The 19,149-nt window shown below is 54.1% G+C and overlaps 5 protein-coding genes across 5 annotated transcripts; 2 read left to right on the forward strand and 3 right to left on the reverse strand.

The window, feature by feature from the left end:
- Positions 1-466: 466 nt before the first annotated feature.
- Positions 467-3,839, reverse strand: CPAR01_15220 (uncharacterized protein; the record flags this gene model as incomplete). Its single annotated transcript, XM_060499469.1, has 3 exons — positions 467-995; positions 1,046-1,485; positions 1,548-3,839. The coding sequence occupies 3 exons, from the start codon at positions 3,837-3,839 to the stop codon at positions 467-469; spliced, it is 3,261 nt and encodes a 1,086-aa protein (XP_060341901.1).
- A 2,221-nt stretch (positions 3,840-6,060) lies between these two features.
- On the forward strand, positions 6,061-9,127 carry CPAR01_15221 (voltage gated chloride channel; the record flags this gene model as incomplete). The annotated part of the gene is made up of 6 exons (XM_060499470.1): positions 6,061-6,849; positions 6,902-8,042; positions 8,092-8,420; positions 8,468-8,851; positions 8,905-9,015; positions 9,068-9,127. Coding segments are annotated over 6 exons (2,814 nt in total), but the record flags the coding sequence as incomplete, so codon positions are not given.
- A 2,322-nt stretch (positions 9,128-11,449) lies between these two features.
- CPAR01_15222 (4-aminobutyrate aminotransferase) lies at positions 11,450-13,030 on the forward strand (the record flags this gene model as incomplete). Its single annotated transcript, XM_060499471.1, has 2 exons — positions 11,450-11,748; positions 11,803-13,030. 2 exons carry the CDS (start codon positions 11,450-11,452, stop codon positions 13,028-13,030), a joined length of 1,527 nt encoding a protein of 508 aa, XP_060341903.1.
- Positions 13,031-13,707: 677 nt separating this feature from the next.
- CPAR01_15223 (uncharacterized protein) lies at positions 13,708-14,788 on the reverse strand (the record flags this gene model as incomplete). Its single annotated transcript, XM_060499472.1, has 4 exons — positions 13,708-13,893; positions 13,946-14,526; positions 14,583-14,697; positions 14,759-14,788. The coding sequence occupies 4 exons, from the start codon at positions 14,786-14,788 to the stop codon at positions 13,708-13,710; spliced, it is 912 nt and encodes a 303-aa protein (XP_060341904.1).
- Positions 14,789-17,030: 2,242 nt separating this feature from the next.
- Positions 17,031-17,255, reverse strand: CPAR01_15224 (uncharacterized protein; the record flags this gene model as incomplete). The annotated part of the gene is made up of 1 exon (XM_060499473.1): positions 17,031-17,255. The coding sequence occupies one exon, from the start codon at positions 17,253-17,255 to the stop codon at positions 17,031-17,033; it is 225 nt and encodes a 74-aa protein (XP_060341905.1).
- Between the last annotated feature and the right edge of the window lie 1,894 nt (positions 17,256-19,149).

Consider the following 19,149-nt stretch of genomic DNA (forward strand, 5'->3'; position numbering starts at 1 on the left):
GGCACACCGAGCGAGCTGTGTGGACCCTGATTCGCCTCAAACCGCCCTGGCTGCACAAAAAGAGTCAATTGTCGCTATATGGCTGATGAGTCACTCCGCATCAGAACCACACTACCTCACATTTCCCCGGTTCCTATTACAAACCAAGCCATAACCTGCCCTTTCAAGGTCCCTTTCCGCCGCGGCTGCATTGCCACTGTGACTCTTCGTCCTAATCCTGCAATCCTGCATTCTAGAGCCGAGATAGTCTCTGCATAGGCTGACAGAGCCAGCCTTTGGACAGTTCATTTCCTGCCGCAGCAATATGCAACTGATGAATAGCATTTGTATCATCCCTCACCGTTTGAATCACCACATCAGTCACAGTCATAGCATTCACCAATGTATTGTGTTACTATTCTGCTAGGCGGGCTCTCTGGGCTTGCTGTCCGCCAATCTCCTTCAATTGACCCCCTTAATTCCCTCCTTACGTCTTCTTGTGCTGGGCCAAAAACTCGTCTAAATCAACATGTATGCGTAACCCCTTGGATGACATCGTATTGAAGACGGACCGCAGCTCGAACTCGTCCATTACGCTGACGAGCGTCGTGTAGGCTTCGAGTGCCAGCTCCTTTGACCACGGACAATGGCGAAGACCTCGAAAAAACACATCCCTTGCCTTGGATCTAAGCTGTTGCCTCGCGTAGCTAAATTTGATGTAGCATCGCCATAGATCAGGATTGGACCTGCATGTCGGGCTGTCTAGTGCCCGCTCAAAGGCTGCTTGTGTGGAGTACACGTTGCCCCTCTGCAGCTCATATCGAATCGCAAAGACACGGTTGCTGATGCTATCATTGGCGTTCGTGAGAGCGACTTTTCGGAGAATGTCACGAACAGGGTCTTCAATGCCGAACGTGGTTGACGCCCACGAGAACAGGCTCAAGAAGATTGTGTTGCGTGGAAACAACTCAATGCACTGGCTGAGCTGATCTCGCAAATACGCACGCCGGAATGGTCTGCCTTGACGTTAACCTCGAGACATTTGGAGGAATTAGGACATGCTTACCCTCGGCTTGCATGGTGGTAAAGAAGCCTCGCAGCGACTTGAAGAAGTCTCTCATGCGTCGACGACTTGGTCTGACCTTGAGCACAGAGTTCTGAAGACGCGGTCCAGATTTTCTCCATCGCAGCCGAGATGCTTCCTTGCGCCTCTGATGCAGGCTCAGATCCTTCCTGGGCTGTGAGGTAGGCCAGCAATGCCAAGCTCTCGGCGGTAGCTATAGCTTCATCGAGCTGCTTCGTAGACATTTGATGCTCCAGAGTAGCCGATAATGATTGATGTACCTTGAGAAGTTGTGAAGGAGAGGGCGTGGTTGCAAGGGCATTTCTCCAGGATTCGTCTGTCGCAGCACAGATACGCACCAAAGCTTGAGTATTATTCCCTCCGTGGAGTTCCAGCCAAGCCCAGGTATTCCATAACATTGAGCCATCGATGTTGTTGGAGGTCTAGTAGATGATCATTAGAGCCTGGCCGATGAAATGTACATTGGTGTAGTGTTAGCACTTACGGTAATCAAACCTGTCGCTGAGCCAACAACTTGGAGACCTATTCCCGCGTTGCCGTTGGAGAACTCGGCGAGAGCATAGGCATTGTATAGCCTGAGATTCGAGGGATCTTGCTTGATGAAAGTCTTTGCGCGCTTCTTGGTGTTGCTGGGATCATTGACAACTTCGATGGCCAGAGAGTACTCGGCCAGCTCCCGGTAGCTTCTCGACTTCAGCAGCAACCGAAGAGTGCTGGAGACCGCTGCTATGGTGACGGGTCCGTCAGACTCTTTGGGCGTACTGGTCCACCCGCAAAACGGCGAAAACCATCCGGGACCAGCAAACAGCAAGTCAGCCGACAGCGCGTACCGGGATGCATCTTGCTTGAAAATTGGAACCCGCTTGGTTTCGTCTAGGACGTCGGATTCGTTGGGGCGCTGTAGTACGTCCTTCTCAAACAGCCTCATATTGCTCATGATCACTGTGTCGTTCTCTGCAGCTTCCGTCCAGTCGCTGGTCCGGAATCCAGTGGGTAAACCGCAGAAGAGCAGGAAAGCATCAACTAGAGGCTTCCAAAGTGAGGGAACAACCTCTGGCGGTATCACAAATAGTAACTCCTCAATGTCAGAGAACATAACAACACGGTAAGGGTCATCCTCGAGGACATCGTCGGTGGCTCGTGCCGGGTTCCTTGAGTTCGTCGCTCGAAGCCTTTCCGTTGCACCCCAGGACTTGTACACGTCTCGCGACTTGGGGACAGTATCGTCATCTGTCCGGGGTTCCGGAGGGTCGACAACGCCATCCATCTGGACGTAGTGGTTCCACCCGAGGGCATTGTCTTCTCCTATTCTTGGTGACTCGTCTTCCCAGAAGTCTTTGAACGAACTGACTATCTGAAGTTCTGCCATGGTGTCGCAGACCGCTGGCCGTTGCAAGTTGAGTTCCAGGAGCGCTTGCCAAGCTGCGACTGCGAGCTCGCGGAAGCCAGCATCGTACATGAACCTGGTTGTTCTGAGGAATACGTAGACCATCTGCTCGTAGCGCTGGGTCTCTGCGTTACTTGCGAGGCGGCTTGGCCCGGGCGACATTGACACCATGGCTTGCTTGTAGACGGTCTGTAATCGATCGACCATGAGGGCTTTTATGTCGTTGTACTGGAACGCAACCAAATTCGCAAGTTTGTAGTCAGTTCTAGCCTTCCACAGACAAAAGCTATCATCGTGCTTCTTCGCCAAATCCGCCCATCGGCTCTCGAGCTTTGAGGAAGACCAAACCTGTGCAGCTTCCAGCATCAAGCCAAGAAGGAGCCGTTCCTCATCTTCGGGCTTCTTTGCGTGAGATAGGGCAGACTCGAACATTGATATCTTGATTTCTGCAAAGCTGTGAACCTCGGCTTTGGTGGCGTCTCGGTCCAGGCTCCCGCCTGCATCTAGCAGCACGTCTTGATGATTGATCAGTTCAAACCAGGCTTCAATGTCTCCAGGGTGCTCCTTAACCCGACGGGACAATTGAATCGACCGTTGTCTCAGGGGATCATCGGATCCGACGTCGAAATCGCCAGCTTCGGCATCTGAATCGAAGTCGATATCGCTGTCGGAAAATTCATGAGCCTTGGCCTTGCCTTTGATCGACCTGTACGCCGTCTTCTCATCCTCTGATGATCCCGGCGACTCGGCGCGCTGTCGCTTCGATGTCTTGCTCAGTGGAACAAAGTCCTCCCCAGCAAGATGTATATCGGTACCACTGGGACTGCTGCGTACGCGTATACGAAACGGCTTTGCACGGTGAGTCTTGGATTGGAAAAGAGCTCGATCTCGCAGCGTCGAGGTTCCTTCTCCCGGCTGTCGAATACTGAAGCGCTCCTGCGGGCCGTCTCGATGAATGTACAGATATCCACCTGAGCCAAGGACTCGTCCACGGCCACTGCGGCGGTACAGGGGCACGCGAGAACGATCATTGCCGCCGTATCTTCTGATTAAGGGGTCGCCCTTTTTGTCAAAGAAGAAAAGACTATCGCTGGGCTTGTCTTTCAGAACGGGTGCTACCTCGACTCTCTTGACCAGAGCTCGTTCTTGGCTGGGACTGCGACTCCGACTTCGTTTGCGATGTTGCCGACGATGCTCGGATTCATGCTTCGAACGGTCATTGTGGCGCCGAGACTCATGACGAGCTCGTTCTTCCTTGGGCTTCTCTTCTCTATTCTTCTTCCGGTCGCGGGAACGCTCACTTGAAGAAGGTGGTGCTGCACCCGGGGCTTTGGGCTTGAACGACGAGAACTTTGGCACCGTCAACTTTTTATCCCCAGGCTCCGACATATCGACGACGCCGGCCCGCAGCTCACCGAATCATGATTGACACCGAGAGTGAACTCGGCGCCGCGGCTGCCTGCTAATGTAAGCGGCTGACTGGGAGTACGCCCTGATGTCCAACTGCGCAAAGTTGATGCGTGTGATGTGCTCTGATGACTATTGGCTACGGTGATGGACCAGAACGACGTCAAGGATACCGTGGCGTAAGTCGCGTTGTCGGCTTGACGGTGGCGGAAACGGGCAATTGTCGGTACTGGAGTACGGAGTACTGTAGAAACGTGGGGGTTTGGCAGCGATCGACCTCACGCATAAGGTAGAAATTAGAACACAGAACACGACAACCTTAATCGAACGGTAGCAGCCACGCAGCGTCGCACCTCACCGTTAAAGAAACCTGGGCATGTGTGGTTTGGTTTTCGGAGCTACGGCTGGCATTGAGCGCCTTCAACGGTACGGAAAACTGGGTACAGGGACCGTGGCATGTGATTGGCTTGCCCGTCTTATGTAAGTCACCTGGGGTTCACTCTGCCTCTGCGAGTGGAAGGACCATGAAAACAGGACCAGGCCCAGGATTTTGGTTCTGATGGGCCTCGGCTCTGTCTCTGAATCCAATTATTCGGAAACGAGGACTAAACGGGTCGACCGGTCTGCTTCAAAATAGATGACAGGCAGGAATGGCGATGGCGATGGCTTTGATAGCTTTGATGTCGTTGTTGATGAGGGTGTCATGTCTTAATCTGACTGACACTGGCTGACTGCTCTTGGGACTAGTATAGTGCCAGTCAACATAGGATTAAGGCCAAAGCAATCGAAGCACCACGCCAAGTTGGAGGGTTGGATGGTTGGATGAAGGATGGGCAGAGTTCGGAACATTCCAGGATGGGGACGTGGAGAGCGACCCGTGACTGAGGACTTGAGGCGCTGGAACGGGACAAGGGTGGGATTCGGGATTGACAGTCGCTTGACTCACGCACCTTGCAGACGTGGGATTGGATACGGATTGCACTTGGAATGATGCCCTGAAGAAAGGCGGTATGGGGGATAAGTTGGCATCGGCGCACCGCACCTTGGTAAGCATGGTGAAATACCTTATACCCTAGAAATGTGCCTTTGCTGCAATCCAGCATGAAAAAGGGCGGTGGAGGGGAGCGGGAAACAATGAGTGAATCGGCAATTTGGGTAATGGAGGGACAGTACGTACTCCGTACTTACGGGGTGGTGAAAAAGATGAGGGACGGCCGCAATGGTGCAATCTCAGGGTCCTCGGTCGATCTGACCGTTTCGGCGGGAAATGCGCTAGGCGTCAGCCAATTACTGCGTCTAAATGTCTTACAGAAGCATCCACCCTAAGGGTCACCCGGTGCAAATGACCTCAGAGCCAAGAACGCCCTCCCACCGCTACGAATTATTTACACACTTTGCGGCACTGCCAAACTGTTCAGGGTGGATCACGCTCTTACAACTTACCGCGCGTGCCCCCGGCGCAAATACGGTGCACAGCCCAACCTGGCCAACCTTTGGTGTCCCTTGTGGCCCTTGGGGCCTTGGGGGGCATTCGGGAAAGTGGACGGGCGACAGCTCCATCTCGAGGCCTGCCGCACCTCCTAGCACCCGTCTGGGTATTTCGTACTACGGAGTAGAATAACCAAACTATCGGGGCACCTTGCGGCTCTCTCTCCAGCTTCTTTTCAAGTAGATGGCTACTTTTATTCTTTTCCCCTAAACATCCTCCTCCTTCTCCTCCTCCTCCTCCTCCTTCTTCTTTCTCGTCTTGCCCACCCTCCAGCGTTCTCCCCCGGCCCCGCCGTGTACACACCCGGCGACGCAGTATACACGCCAAGGAACATGTCTCGCCCGCGATAGTCATCCGCCTACACGTTTCGTCGCATCTGACACCGAACCCCACGTCGTGATCCTATCTCCCGCCTCCCCGAACCTTGCGCTTGCTGTGCTCAAGGTTGTCTGCAGCCTTGGAACTTGGAACGCCTACCAAGTTCACTAGGTTCACGTGCTAAAACTTCAGCTTGCTTCAACCTAAAACCATACAGCTTGCTTATCAGGACAGCCTTCCCTTCGAGGCTTCCGCAGCTACCCCTGATCATCGTTTTTCCAAAGCCCAGATTCTAGACTGCTTGGCTGCGTCGAATGCTATCCCATCTTCCTGAAAGCTGCAAGCTTCCGCTCTTTTGCCAACTAACATCAACCTTGCCTGGACTGCCGCCAAAAGTTGCTGGTTGAGTCGAAACATCCAAGATTCGAAACAAACTCCAGAACTCAAACGGTTCGAGCCGTCTTCACACACACCTACTGCGTAGTCAGCCCAATTATGGCGGAATTACCGGACGACAACGCGCCTTCGGGCCCTCCCTCGCCGATGAGTACGCGACGACCGAGATTCGACTCTCGGAGAAGCTCGGTCGGAGGAGAGCCGGATGAGCGCTCCCCTCTGCTTCTGGGTGGCGCAAGATCAAGAAGGCGTCTTCACCAATCCGGTCCGGAGAGCCCAAAGTATCTGACTCCGGGCCTGTCAAGAAATCATAGCACTGCCGGTATGTCGTTCCGATGCTTTCACATGCTGCGTCTGTATCAGGAAACCGAGAAACCAAAAAGGCTAACCTGTACCCTCGCTATCCCAGGGAGCATCAGAAGTTTACACCACAGTCGCAACCCGTCCTTGGGCCAACGCCTCTCACATGCCTTCTCCGACTTTCCCGATCCGATGAGCGAGTCGAAACGATCAATACAACCCAACGAGCGCGTATGGTACGATCAGTTTACATCCACCGACTGGGTCCATGATAATATCATCGATGCCCACCGAGTCAAGGCTCTGAAGATGCGCAAGGACTTTCGGGGAAGGTTATATGCCATCTTCGACGCTTCACAAGGATGGATTCTGAGTGCGCTATGCGGTTTCGTCGTCGCCCTCGTCGCCTACGTAGTCAACTTATCGGAAGCCACTGTCTTCGATTATAAGTACGGATATTGCGCGCGGGGCTGGTACATTAGCGAGAGAGTATGTTTTACTGCAACCAAAGACTTTTAGAAGACGCTAACGCTGTGTATAGAATTGCTGTCCGAAGCAAGGCCCTTGCGAAGATTGGCAAACCTGGTCCGAGGTTTTGAGGTTTTGGCCATTTGGAGATGTAGGCACCGAATTCACCATCTATTTGGTTGGCTGCGTTAGCTTGGCAGGCATCGCCTGTGCCATGACTTTGACCACAAAGACCGTGGTACCCTCGGCATACCGGATGACGACGTTCGACGAAAACCTCGCGGCAGAGCTTGCGCCGTACGCAGACGATCCGACGAGCGACGAAAGCCCGACTCCCCCAGAGATCGTTGAGGCGATTGAGGCCGCTGTACCTCCCCCGATGGTGTATTACTCTGCTGCCGGGAGTGGGGTGGCCGAAGTGCGTGTCATTCTCAGTGGCTTTGTTCTGCACGGTTTCCTCGGTGTGAAAACCTTGGTAATCAAGTCTGCCGCTCTCATTCTCAGTGTGGCGTCCGGCCTCAGCCTCGGCAAAGAAGGCCCCTACGTGCACATTGCTACCTGTATTGGAAACATTGCTTGCCGTCTCTTTTCCAAGTATGACAAGAATGATGCCAAGAGGCGCGAGGTGTTGTCTGCAGCTGCAGCTGCAGGTGTGGCCGTCGCTTTTGGCGCTCCTTTAGGAGGTGTTCTCTTCGGTCTCGAGGAAGTCTCGTATTTCTTCCCAGCGAAGACACTCTTCCGCACCTTCTTCTGCTGTATCGTAGCCGCACTATCGTTGAAGTTCCTCAACCCCTACGGCACACACAAGATTGTAATGTTCCAAGTCAAGTATGTGGCAGATTGGCACTACTTTGAGATCGTCTTCTATATCGTCATCGGCATCCTGGGTGGTGCTGCCGGTGCTCTTTTTATCAAAGCCTCTAAGCACTGGGCCAAATCATTCAGAAGGATCACTTTCATCAAGACGTATCCAATGCTTGAGGTACTTCTGGTTGCTGTCGTCACCGGTATCATGAGTTATTGGAACGTCCACACAAAGCAGCCTGTGGCCAAACTGATGCTTAACCTTGCAGCCCCATGTCACGACGGCTCCGGTCGCGAAGACTATGGCCTCTGCCCAACTGCTATGAAGGACATTCCACCTGTGCTCCTCAGCCTTTTCACTGCATTCCTTATCAAAGGTTTCTTGACGATCATCACGTTTGGCATTGCAAGTACGTCCATTTCCCAATTTGATCACCATTCTAATACCCTCTCAGAAAGTTCCTGCCGGTATATACGTTCCGTCCATGGTGGTCGGCGGTCTCATGGGCAGACTTGTCGGCCATGTGGTGCAGTACATGGTTCTGCTTTGGCCCGACTTTGGGTTGTGGGGGGCATGTGCCGCGAAGGAGGCGGGATCCTGCATTCAGCCGGGAGTATACGGTCTCATTGCTGCTGGATCAACCATGTGCGGTGTAACCCGACTCTCAGTTACACTTGCAGTCATTCTGTTCGAGCTTACCGGCAGCTTGGATTATGTTCTGCCATTCTCTCTGGCAATCTTGGTGGCCAAGTGGACTGCGGACGCCATTGAGCCGAACAGCATCTACGTAAGTTGCAGAATGCGTTGAGTTCGGGCGGCTACTGACTATGATAGGATCTCCTGACAAGCATGAACTCGTACCCCTTCTTGGACAACAAGCACAAGCCCATTTTCACTTCGGATCTTGCAGACATCGTTCCTCGTGTCCGACGTGAACGCGTCATTGACATCAGCGCCTCTCCAGTGGTGTCTGCAGTCAGCCTTCGCAGCAAGTTGCAGACCCTCCACAGAGCTGGAGAGATTGACGGAGGTCTTCCCATCATCCGGGATGGCATCCTTGTTGGCCTAATCCCCGCTCCAGACTTGGAATTTGCTCTCGATAACTTGGATGACGAGGCATCAAGCATGTGCTTGATGGCCCAAGTTGCAACCATTGAGGACTCTGATGATGATGATGGAGAGACGGACAAGACTGATTTTACTCCATACATCGACCCTGTAAGTGGCCATCGGACCTGGCGAGTGATATCGAGGCTAATTCTCGTCAATAGGCACCTGTGGCTTTGGACATGCGATCCCCTATGGATCTTGTTTACGAGTGTTTCGTCAAGCTCGGTCTGCGCTTCGTGTGTGTGCTGAAGAATGGACGTTATGCAGGAATGGTGCGTAATTTCTTGATTGTTTGACGAGGTCTTTTGGCTAATTCTATTTCAGGTACATAAGAAGAGCTTCGTGAGATACATGCGGGAGCTTGAGGAGAAGGAGGGCCATTGATCTGGTGTCCATTTCTGGAGCAACAAACCAGAAGTTCGGGCTCAAATCACCTTTGCATTATGTTTTTGCACCTTGCCAGCATTTTCACCTCCGACATGTTTGGATACATTGTCAGAGACGGAGGAAGTCTGTTTTAGTTTTTGCATACCGCCCATGTTTCGATACTTGCGGCTTAGCGTGCCTGGGTATGGCGTTCACATCATGTTTCTCTTTAAGATACTGTCTCCTAGAGCATTCCTGGATGGTCGACTGTGCTCGAACCTGGATGTATAGCATTTTCTCTTTGGCTGGGAAAGAAGGACAGAATACTTGGGGAAAGGCTAGATTGATTATTGTGCACATAAAGAGTGTCGTCGCAACAAATGCACGAAAGTAACCACAGCAGACAGAGTCTCATTTCCCAATCTTTCGAGACCGCTTTGAGTGAGGTTTTGGTGAAGCGATATAATTGAACAGATGTGTCAGTTAACCGGCCAAAGCCCCCCGTAGGCCGGGCATTGGCCATTCCCGTCATCGAAGATAACCTTCGGCATCCGGCGCGCATCCTCTCGGCCGCCGAAGTGGAGTCCTTCAACCGGCTTCGGCCCGACCGGACCCAGCCCGGGCTTGTCGCCGCCGGGCAGAACAATTGCACTGGAGCGGAAGGTTAATGCCAGTCCTGTCTTATGCGCTTCATTCTACACTTTGGTCAAGTAGGCAGCACACGCCGACGGCGAGAGGAGGGGCGAAATTCAATCTCTTAGTTTAGGTATGGTGCAAGAACCGGCAACCTTTCCCGGTTCCGGTTCTCCGGTCCCGTCATCGGTCGGTGGGCTTTTTGATTCGGCGAAGCGCTAAGGGTAGTCCCCAGATATTTGCCCCTGGTGGTGGAGATGTTCGTTTCCACCTTGGGGGGGGGGGGGGGATTTATTCTCCATTTCTTATCAAGGTATCTGTATCAATGGGGCTGGTGCTTATCGCCTGATCTTTGTGGTTTGCAATGCGACGGAATCACACCGAGGGTTTGGAGGGTGAATTGAGAGGATAACATCAGTGCATCTGGGGGAAAGAGGGTTGATGTGGCGAAAAGTAGTTTGAGAATGTTTATGAGGCTGAAGATGCGCCAAAGACGGCATAAAGGACCAACTTGGAGGCGATTGCGCGCAAAGCGAACCGATTGGGCGAAATCTGGGGTACGTTCACCGCGGTAGCGCGCTTCCTTTACCCAGGAGGAGAAGATACCTCCTGCACCCAAGCTCCAACAGAGTTTCGTCGTATCAGGATGAACATGGCCGAGCTTCCTGTAACTAACGCAAGCTACTTACACCTGCCAAATGTGTTGATTCTCTGAAAGAGCAAGTCTGCCCGAGTGTGAAGTTTCTCGGTTCTAAAGAGTGCCAACCTGCCTAAAGTGATAAGTCTGTGCCTATTCACGCCGTTTACGCGAGCCGCTGCTGCCTTTGCAGCAGGTTTTCTACTACGGGAGTAAGGTAAGGTACTTAGGGGAAGCGAGGACAAGAGAAGGCGGTGGCGGCGTAAACGGCGTAAATTACCCCTCCAAACCAAGGCCCGTGTGTAAGGCAAGGTACCTCAGCAAGGCAGTGTGTCACTGCTATGTGTGTGTGAGGTCAGGCCCAAGGACCCCAGCTTTCAATCTGCCCCACATTTCCCTTGACTGGCACGTAATCTTGGCAGGTCTCCCCGTCATCGCATTCGCTGGGAGTTGAGAGACCTTGCCGTGCTTGCAACCTTAGCTTCTTCCCCCGGCCAGCAAAAATATACCAATCTTTCCGCAATAGATAGGTGAGGTAGCTGAGGGAGTGGCGCTCGGTCTGGTCGTTGCGGTTAGGAAATCCAAGGGCAAAGGTACCTTACCTTGACTCAACTCCAGACCAGGGGACCAAAGCTCAAAACAAGACACATCCATACTACATGCGCTACTGCGGCTGCTGCTACTATCTAAGGTGCATCCGTACTTGCTCTCCACCACCGGCAACGGCAACGCGGCGTCGAGTTACGTTAGATTATCCAAGTGATAAGCCGCTGCCACCCGTAATCTATAAACTTGGTCTTCCCCCTCCCCCGCCTCGTAGGACGTCGTTCACAGCTTTCCTTCTTCTCTTTGCTCATCTTTCTTTTGCGATTGACCAATTGATACCCCCCTCTCTTCTCTCCTGCCCCTCCGATATCGCACAAAGCTCCCAAGTCGCCATCGTCTCTGTACACACACCCCAGAGAAGCCGTCTCACTCTGTTGGTGACACGGCAACTGAGAGGAGCTTCAGCACTTGACTGAAGGAGAGAACTCGTACACATTCACACACACAAAAACACATCAGACACAATGGCCCTCCTCAGAGCCTCCGCGTCCCTGGCGCGTCCTGCCGCCCGCGCGGCTCGCACACCCACCGCGCGCAGAGCATTCTGCCTCTCCGCCTCGCGCATGGCCGCCGCCCCGAGCCTGTTCGCCGGCGAGCCCTCCGGCCCGGCCCTCAAGACTGACATCCCCGGCCCCGCGTCCAAGAAGGCCACCGAGGATCTGCACAAGGTCTTTGATACCCGGAGCTTGAACATGCTCACCGACTACAAGAAGAGTTTGGGCAACTACATTGCCGACGCCGACGGCAACGTCCTCCTCGATGTGTAAGTGAAATCATGTAGAAAGAGACGGATGATAGCTATACGTGGGATCAAAAGCTTACGAAATGTTGACAGCTACGCTCAAATCGCTTCCATCCCCCTGGGCTACAACAACCCGGCCCTCGCAAAGGTCGCCCAGACCCCCGAGATGGTCAACGCAATCATCAACCGCCCCGCCCTGGGCAACTTTCCCCCCGAAGACTGGGCCGAGGTCCTCCGCACCGGCATCCTCAAGGTGGCGCCCAAGGGTCTCGACCAGGTCTTCACCGCGATGGCCGGCTCCGACGCAAACGAGACGGCCTACAAGGCCGCCTTCATGTGGCGCCGCCAGCAGGAGCGCGGCGGCCCGGACGTCGAGTTCACCGCAGAGGAGACCTCCTCCGCCATGAACAACCAGTCCCCCGGCGCCTCCGACCTGTCCATCCTCTCCTTCAAGACGGGCTTCCACGGCCGCCTCTTCGGCTCCCTCTCCACCACCCGCTCCAAGCCCATCCACAAGCTCGACATCCCCGCCTTTGACTGGCCCCAGGCGACCTTCCCCTTGCTCAAGTACCCGCTCGAGGAGCACGTCGAGGAGAACGCCGCCGCCGAGAAGGCCGCCCTCGACGAGGTGGAGCACCTCATCAAGAACTACCACATCCCCCCCGCCGCCGTCATCGTCGAGCCCATCCAGTCCGAGGGCGGCGACAACCACGCCTCCCCCGCCTTCTTCCGCGGCCTCCGCGAGGTGACCAAGAAGCACAACGTCCTCCTCATCGTCGACGAGGTCCAGACCGGCGTCGGCGCCACCGGCAAGTTCTGGGCCCACGACCACTGGGACCTCCCTACCCCTCCCGACATGGTCACCTTCAGCAAAAAGGCACAGACGGCAGGCTACTACTTCGGAAACCCCGAGCTGCGCCCCAACAAGCCCTACCGCCAGTTCAACACCTGGATGGGCGACCCGGCCCGCGCCATCCTCTTCCGCGCCATCGTCGACGAGATTGAGCGCCTCGACCTCGTCAACAACACCGCCCGCGTCGGCGACTACCTCTTCGGCAAGCTCGAGGGTCTGGCGAGCAAGTACCCCGGCCAATTCGCCAACCTCCGCGGAAAGGGCCAGGGCACCTTTATTGCCTTTGACAACCCGCGCCGCGACGAGTTCCTCAAGAAGGCAAAGGGTCTGGGCATCAACATTGGCGGATCGGGCGAGAGCGCCGTCCGTCTGAGGCCCATGCTCATCTTCCAGGAGCACCACGCTGATATCCTCGTTGAGGCCCTGGAGAAGATTGTCAAGTCTTGGTAAAAGAAAGAAAAAAGTCAGTAGGCTCATGTTGTCTGGGTGTTTTTTATGGGAGCATTATCTGCGATTGGGGTTTTCATCTGGTCAATATTATGATTTAGCGTATGAGTATCAGTCTCTGAACAAAACAAGTTCACAAGAGGACATTTTGAAAAGAAACGATTTCTACAATAATGCCAATCCTTCATAGTTCATAGCTTTCAAGACCGGCACTTGGCGGTCCGGTTTGTGTGACTCCCGCAAGATTTGCACGCCCATCCGAGCGGAAATGAGACCATGTATCCCAGGTCCTACCATATCGTACACTTCTCTGTCATGTCCAGTCCATATACCTCGTCCCGTGGTTACACGTCTGTCTCCCCTGAACTCCTTGAACCAGATGAAAAAGGCAAATAACCACCTCTCACCGCCTTGTTCTGTCCACAGCCGGCATATGCAAAATGAAATTAAAAAAAAAAAAAAAGTCCGACAACGCCATAAGCTCTAGAAATACACATCCATTGTACCGGACAACTGCTGCACAGGATGGGCCAAGAAGGTCTTGTACTAAGCCGTCGCTGGCAAATCAAAGGCCGTACAACGGCCATGATGAGGCTTTGCCTTTTCAGGCTGTGGATTCGAAGGTGTAGCAGTGGATGGATGGTTTCAAATCATCATCGCACCAGGCTCGTCAAGAACTGCTAACTCGCCAGCCCTTCTTGTTGTAAGTGGCCAATATTCGAGATGGCCTTTTCCTTTTGCGAATCCGACACATTTTCGTCCTCGTTGTAGGCGTTTCTGGGTATGTCATCAGATTGCTGGCGCGATGATTCACTTGGTGTTGACCGCCCAGACTCTGTCTTGGTTTGTTCGCCTGTGGAAGTGCCCTAGGGTGCGGATCAGGACTTTGAATCAACTCGCAAAACCATGTCCACTCACCAACTGTGTCCTGCCAAACGACTTTGGCCGACCTCGTCCTCGCCTTGTTGGCTCGTTGGCGGCCTCAGAAGGTGGACCGGGTGATAATCTGTACACGGCGAACTCTCCTGGTGTTGTTGGGCTTTCCCTAGCTATTGGCCGGGGCGCCGGCGCCAGAGGTGTAAGGTGCTGCGGCAGCAAAGGGCGTAGTTGTCTCGCCTTGTCCGCCCGTGATGGTCGACCTCGTTTCCGCGGGAGCGGCGCTTGCTGTTGTTGGCCGGGGCTTTGAGAGCCGTTGGTCACCCCGGCGATCTCCATGCCGGCGGGTCGCGGCTGTATGTTGGCAAGCTGCTGATTATGCAGCTGTGGAGGCGCTGGCAATAACGATGATACGGGCATCGAGCTTGAGTAGGATGCGAGGCCTTGAGTTGCTGAGGCCAAGGGTGGTAACTGCGCTGGTGGCTCCATAGGCGATGCGGCAGCCAAACGCTTTGGTGGCTGTTCGAGGAGGTCGTTCATGGACTTCCGCTTGAGGTCTGGGACCCGCATGGGACCTTGAAACATCTGCTCGGTGACCGCGAGACATTGTCCCATAGTGCGGCCTGTATGGTAAATGTCAGCATGAAACCTGGAGTTCGTCAAGGTTGACGATCCGTACCGCTGGGTAACTGCATCTTAAGCCAATCTGGCTCGACATTGTGCGTTTTCAAAAACCCCACTAAGAGGCCAACATCTAGGCTGCTGTTCTTGATGGCTTCCGCGAGGATGAACCTCTGCCGTCGAGATGCGCGTCAGTGTCGATGGTCCGTAACTGGATGAAGACCTGCTGCTTACCTTTTCCTCCTCTGTAAAGGAGTAAGCCATCGCGAGAAGGGCTGGTAACTACCCGTACGGTTTTCATAAAAGAGAGAGATCTTGGACCGTAGAGGAGACGAGATAGGCATCTGCGACGCGGGGTTCTAACAAACGAGCGAATCGGCTATGCTAGCCGGTGGTGACGGGCGAAGAGTTACTGGGTAAACAACTATGGCAAGAGACAGGACGCAAAGCGCGCGTCCGGTGTCGACAGAGCCGGCACCGTCGACTAGAAGAGTCCTGTGACCAAGTAATCAACCTATATGGAAGGCAAGCGCGGCGGCGGAGAACAAAAGCTCGCGGCAAAGACGGAGAATAAGCGACGCCAGTGTTCCTCTGGCACCGTTAGAAGAGAACGTCGACGGCTGCGTCTATAAAGACGAGACGCAATGAGAAGACAGAAACAGCTGGTGAAGAGGGAAGCGATCAGGCCGGCGCAAGCGCGCGTTCTCGACCTGAAGCCACCGTGAAGAAGGCCTCGCACCACAACGAAGTTGACGGGATGTTGGACGAGGCGCAATGAGGGGGGGTAACACAGCCTGGACAGGCCGTGTAGGAGGAAGTGGAGGCTTCGATTGTTTCGTTTGCTTCTGGGACCTAGGCCACTTTGCGACGAGGGCCTGCACGGCGCGCACTCGGGGACTGGCTGGTGCGACTAGGGTCGGGGTCGCATTTATCAGGCGTGTTTTGCGCGCGAGAGAGCCTGGGGGAAACAAGCGAGACAGGTTTGCCGAGAAGTCAGTTACGCGTTAGGCCTGTCTGGGAGACCTTCCAGGGTACTGGTTCTGTTGAATTTTGGTATCCGAATGGTAAGTTGGTCCGGCTGCTCGCAGCAAGGTTTAAAGGTCGGAGAGTTGCAAGGTGTTAGTTCTAGTAGTTAGCCTCGACTCGAACGGCGGGCGAGGCGGGCACTGTTTGTGTTAAGATCCGTGATGACGAGAGGGGAGTGTATTCTGGTCAGTCGTGATTTCTGGGAAACCTTTCGAGGCAACGATATCATGCGCAAAATGGATTAACGATTCGTATCTCCAAAAGTGCCTTTGCCTTGTTGGATGACCCTAGTGTAGAGTTGCAGTGTCCGAGCGAGGGTGGCTGGGGAATGCCCGCAGATCTGTCGACTGATGGCGATGACTGTCAAAAAGACGGCAGGCTGCGGCTCATTCATTAGGGCCCCGTCTGGAATGAGTAAAGCCTAGACCGGCGGGGAGGAGTGCCTGCTTAGGTGACGAAGTCGAAGCCGAGATGGAGTGCAGAAGATCGAATAGGAACACAGACCGATTTAGCGTTTCGGGGAGAATTGTCAAGGCCGCTTCGTCTTGGACGGTAAACCAACTCTTTCTCGCTCGCCAACCGTTGATGATGGACTATCGCTGCACCGCCAATCTAGTCGGAAGTTGACGTTAGACAGTGCGCACACAGAGAGAGAGAGAGGGAGGTGGGTTGGGCTGGTGGGTGGTATGGATGCTGAAAGTTGGCGCAAGCTGCTTGTAGGTGCATACGAACAGTCGAGATTCCAGAGGCTAGAATCAGGTTGAGAGCGCAACGACAAAGTGGTGGTGTGGTGTGGTGTGGTGTGGGAGTGATGAGGATGTTTGACTGGCGTCGTAGTCATCGTCCGCATCGGCTGCTCTTTGGGTGCGTCTTTGTCCATGTCAGGATGTCGTTGAGAAGCTCCTGTCTGCTTTTGTCATTGTCGCCGTCGCCGTCGCTGCCGCTGAATGCCTCTCGAAATCCTATACTACCCTATCTCGTCAGGGTTTCCCGTCCCTGGGCTGAGCTGTCTCTTGCGGCTGGCTTCTTTCGTCTTCCCCGGCAGTGGCTTTATTCCACGCGCCTCTCGCGCCTCCGATTCCGTCGCCGCTTTCTTGCTTTTTTGTCGGCAACCAACCGCATCCTTCTTGGCCATTTTCCCTGCGCATGTCTCACCAGTCCCCCAAAGTGGAAGAGGGTCCATTTGGTTGGCCGACAGGCACACCAAGACGGCCTCAACTGGGCCTCTTTCGATCGCATTCGAGTTCGAGAACGGGGTCCGTCTCTCGTAATAGCTCGCAGGTTGATTCTCACTGGAGGCATCCGTAGCTACCCATCATATCACATATGACTGCATACGCTGTAGCTGTAGCTGTGCGCTGCGTTGCGTTGTGGGCTCTCCTCTTCCCTATGGTCGGTCTCCGATATGCAATCGACAGAGCATCCATCCCTGTCTCCCGCCCGTCCTGCACACATGCTTCGCTGCAGCACGGTCCCTCTGTCATGGTGCTAGTGGCCTAGCACTGGGCTGAGATGAGCCAGATGCAGGAGCGGTTCTCTGCGGAATGGGAGAGCAGCGTGCAGATGCACAAGTAGATGCAGTGCGATTCAAGGCTCTCCCTGGAGGTTGCGTCCGCTGGCCAATCCGGTGGATCGACATGGAGCGCCTGACTCTGGGTCGCTGCCACTTGCAGGACGTCATTGTCGTGGTGTTGGCCGAAAGCATGATACTCCCTGCTTGGTCATAATAAGAGACGTAAGCTTAAATGAGAAATAAAGTCGACCGTGAGGATATTCGTCAGCACTAGCCAACAGTTGTGATTATGTCTGCGAGTGTTGAGGTCAAGATAGAGAAATAAGTACCGTAGGAAACGTCGCTGCCATCGCCAGCGACTGGATGCGCCGGCCCCTCCTTCCCTTCCCCACCAACTAGGTTCGGCGAGTGTTCCGTCAGCAGGCGCCGCTTCTCGTCGTTCCTTCCCATCTCCATCTCAAAGGCCGGCAGTGCGTCATCCCATTCTCCCCTCACAAAATGCGCGCCGTTTGCCCCCAACATTGGAACATCAGACGTCGTTTTTGACGACAAAGACAGCAAAGAAAAAAAAAAAAAAATTTGATCGACGTACGACCGAATAAGGATATCTGGGCATCCTAGTGCCCGCGACAAAGTGGCAGTTCATCGCCCTCATTGGCCGCAGCACACTCAGGCCCAGTCCTATGCCAACTCTGGCAGGAAACCACTGGATTCCCTTTACGCCAATCATGGACCAAAACCGGCATCCGAGCCAGCACAGGGCACGGGTTCGTCACATCGTTCCGCTGTCAGAGAGCCGCAGCAAAAGGCAGCGCCGCATCTCAGTGGGCAATGGACTGAGGGCTGAATTTCCCTCCCGCTGATTGCTGCGTGCGTCGCCGCGGCCCAATCTGTGACCCCAAGGCAAAGAATGTCGATGTATCCGTGGTGGGGCTGAATCAGCAAGAATCCCAAGATGCTTCACAACTTGCGCTCGATAACGATAACGACAATGACAACAATGATGAGGTCAGGTCGAATATGAGTCGGATTGGACGGGTCGACGGATTGGATTTCACTTTACTGGGTCGCTGCGTTCGTCCACCGCCTCTTTATACCTACTGCCCACCTTGGCCACTTCATCCGGCTTCAGCGACGTCTTTGCTGCACAATGAGCTGGCATCCTCCCACTGGAAGGCCCCACCCATGTACAACGCGTCCATGTAAATGGCTCCGCCGTTTCCAGATGGCAGCAAACTACCTAGGTCGGCTGTCACTAGCAGTCGAGCATGCCCGAAGCTGGGTACGGCCACTACATGCTGGCTCTTCCATGCAACGGCATCGTTGCCACACAGTGAGGTCTGCATCACATCGCTGGGTTTCGTGCATCATGTTGCTTCAAACTACCCTTACCCTTTAGCTCCTGCTCACATCTTCTCGGCAGCTCATAATCGGTACTCTAGCAACTCGTCGGGCTGCGCAGGTTGTACTCGACTAGTTGACCATCGGATGAACATGGTTCAGTGGCAATGTTCTTCTATGGAGACGGCCTGGGTGGCTCGACTGTAGGTCCAAGTCGTCGATTCTGGGTCTCCTCCAAGATACATTTTGACTGAATTTTGGCTGATGCTCGATACCACATGGTGGTAGTAGTAGCAGTAGAGGCGAATGAATATCTAGCGACTCACCGTCTCCGCATACCACCTGGTGCAGATAAGCCTCCGACCTAATCTGGTACTCTCAATGCTCAGGGGTGTTCCTTATGTGGGATATAACAGAGACCAGGTGGATGCAAAGTGTCGGTGAGGAATAACCCAAAACTGAGTTTCCTGCTTGTAATGAACCCCAGCTTACGCATAAAATTGCCGATTGGTGCGCCTTTTCCGACCATACCGTCTCTCACCTTTGCCTTCTTTCATGTTTGTGTGGTTTCTACATTCTTTGGGCTGTATTTTGGGAAGATATCAAACTCTTTATGGCGGGTTTCCAACATGCGTCGGCTCGCCTACCCGCAAGGAATTGCGTTTTCCAGAGCGAGGAACAGGCCTATATGCATGCAACATGTACGATTTCCAAGGTTATGAATGGGTACCGCCACTAGATATCT

This window comes from Colletotrichum paranaense, assembly GCF_030867605.1.
Source record: "Colletotrichum paranaense strain IMI 384185 chromosome Unknown Scaffold_18.1, whole genome shotgun sequence".
NCBI classification, from domain to species: domain Eukaryota; kingdom Fungi; phylum Ascomycota; class Sordariomycetes; order Glomerellales; family Glomerellaceae; genus Colletotrichum; species Colletotrichum paranaense.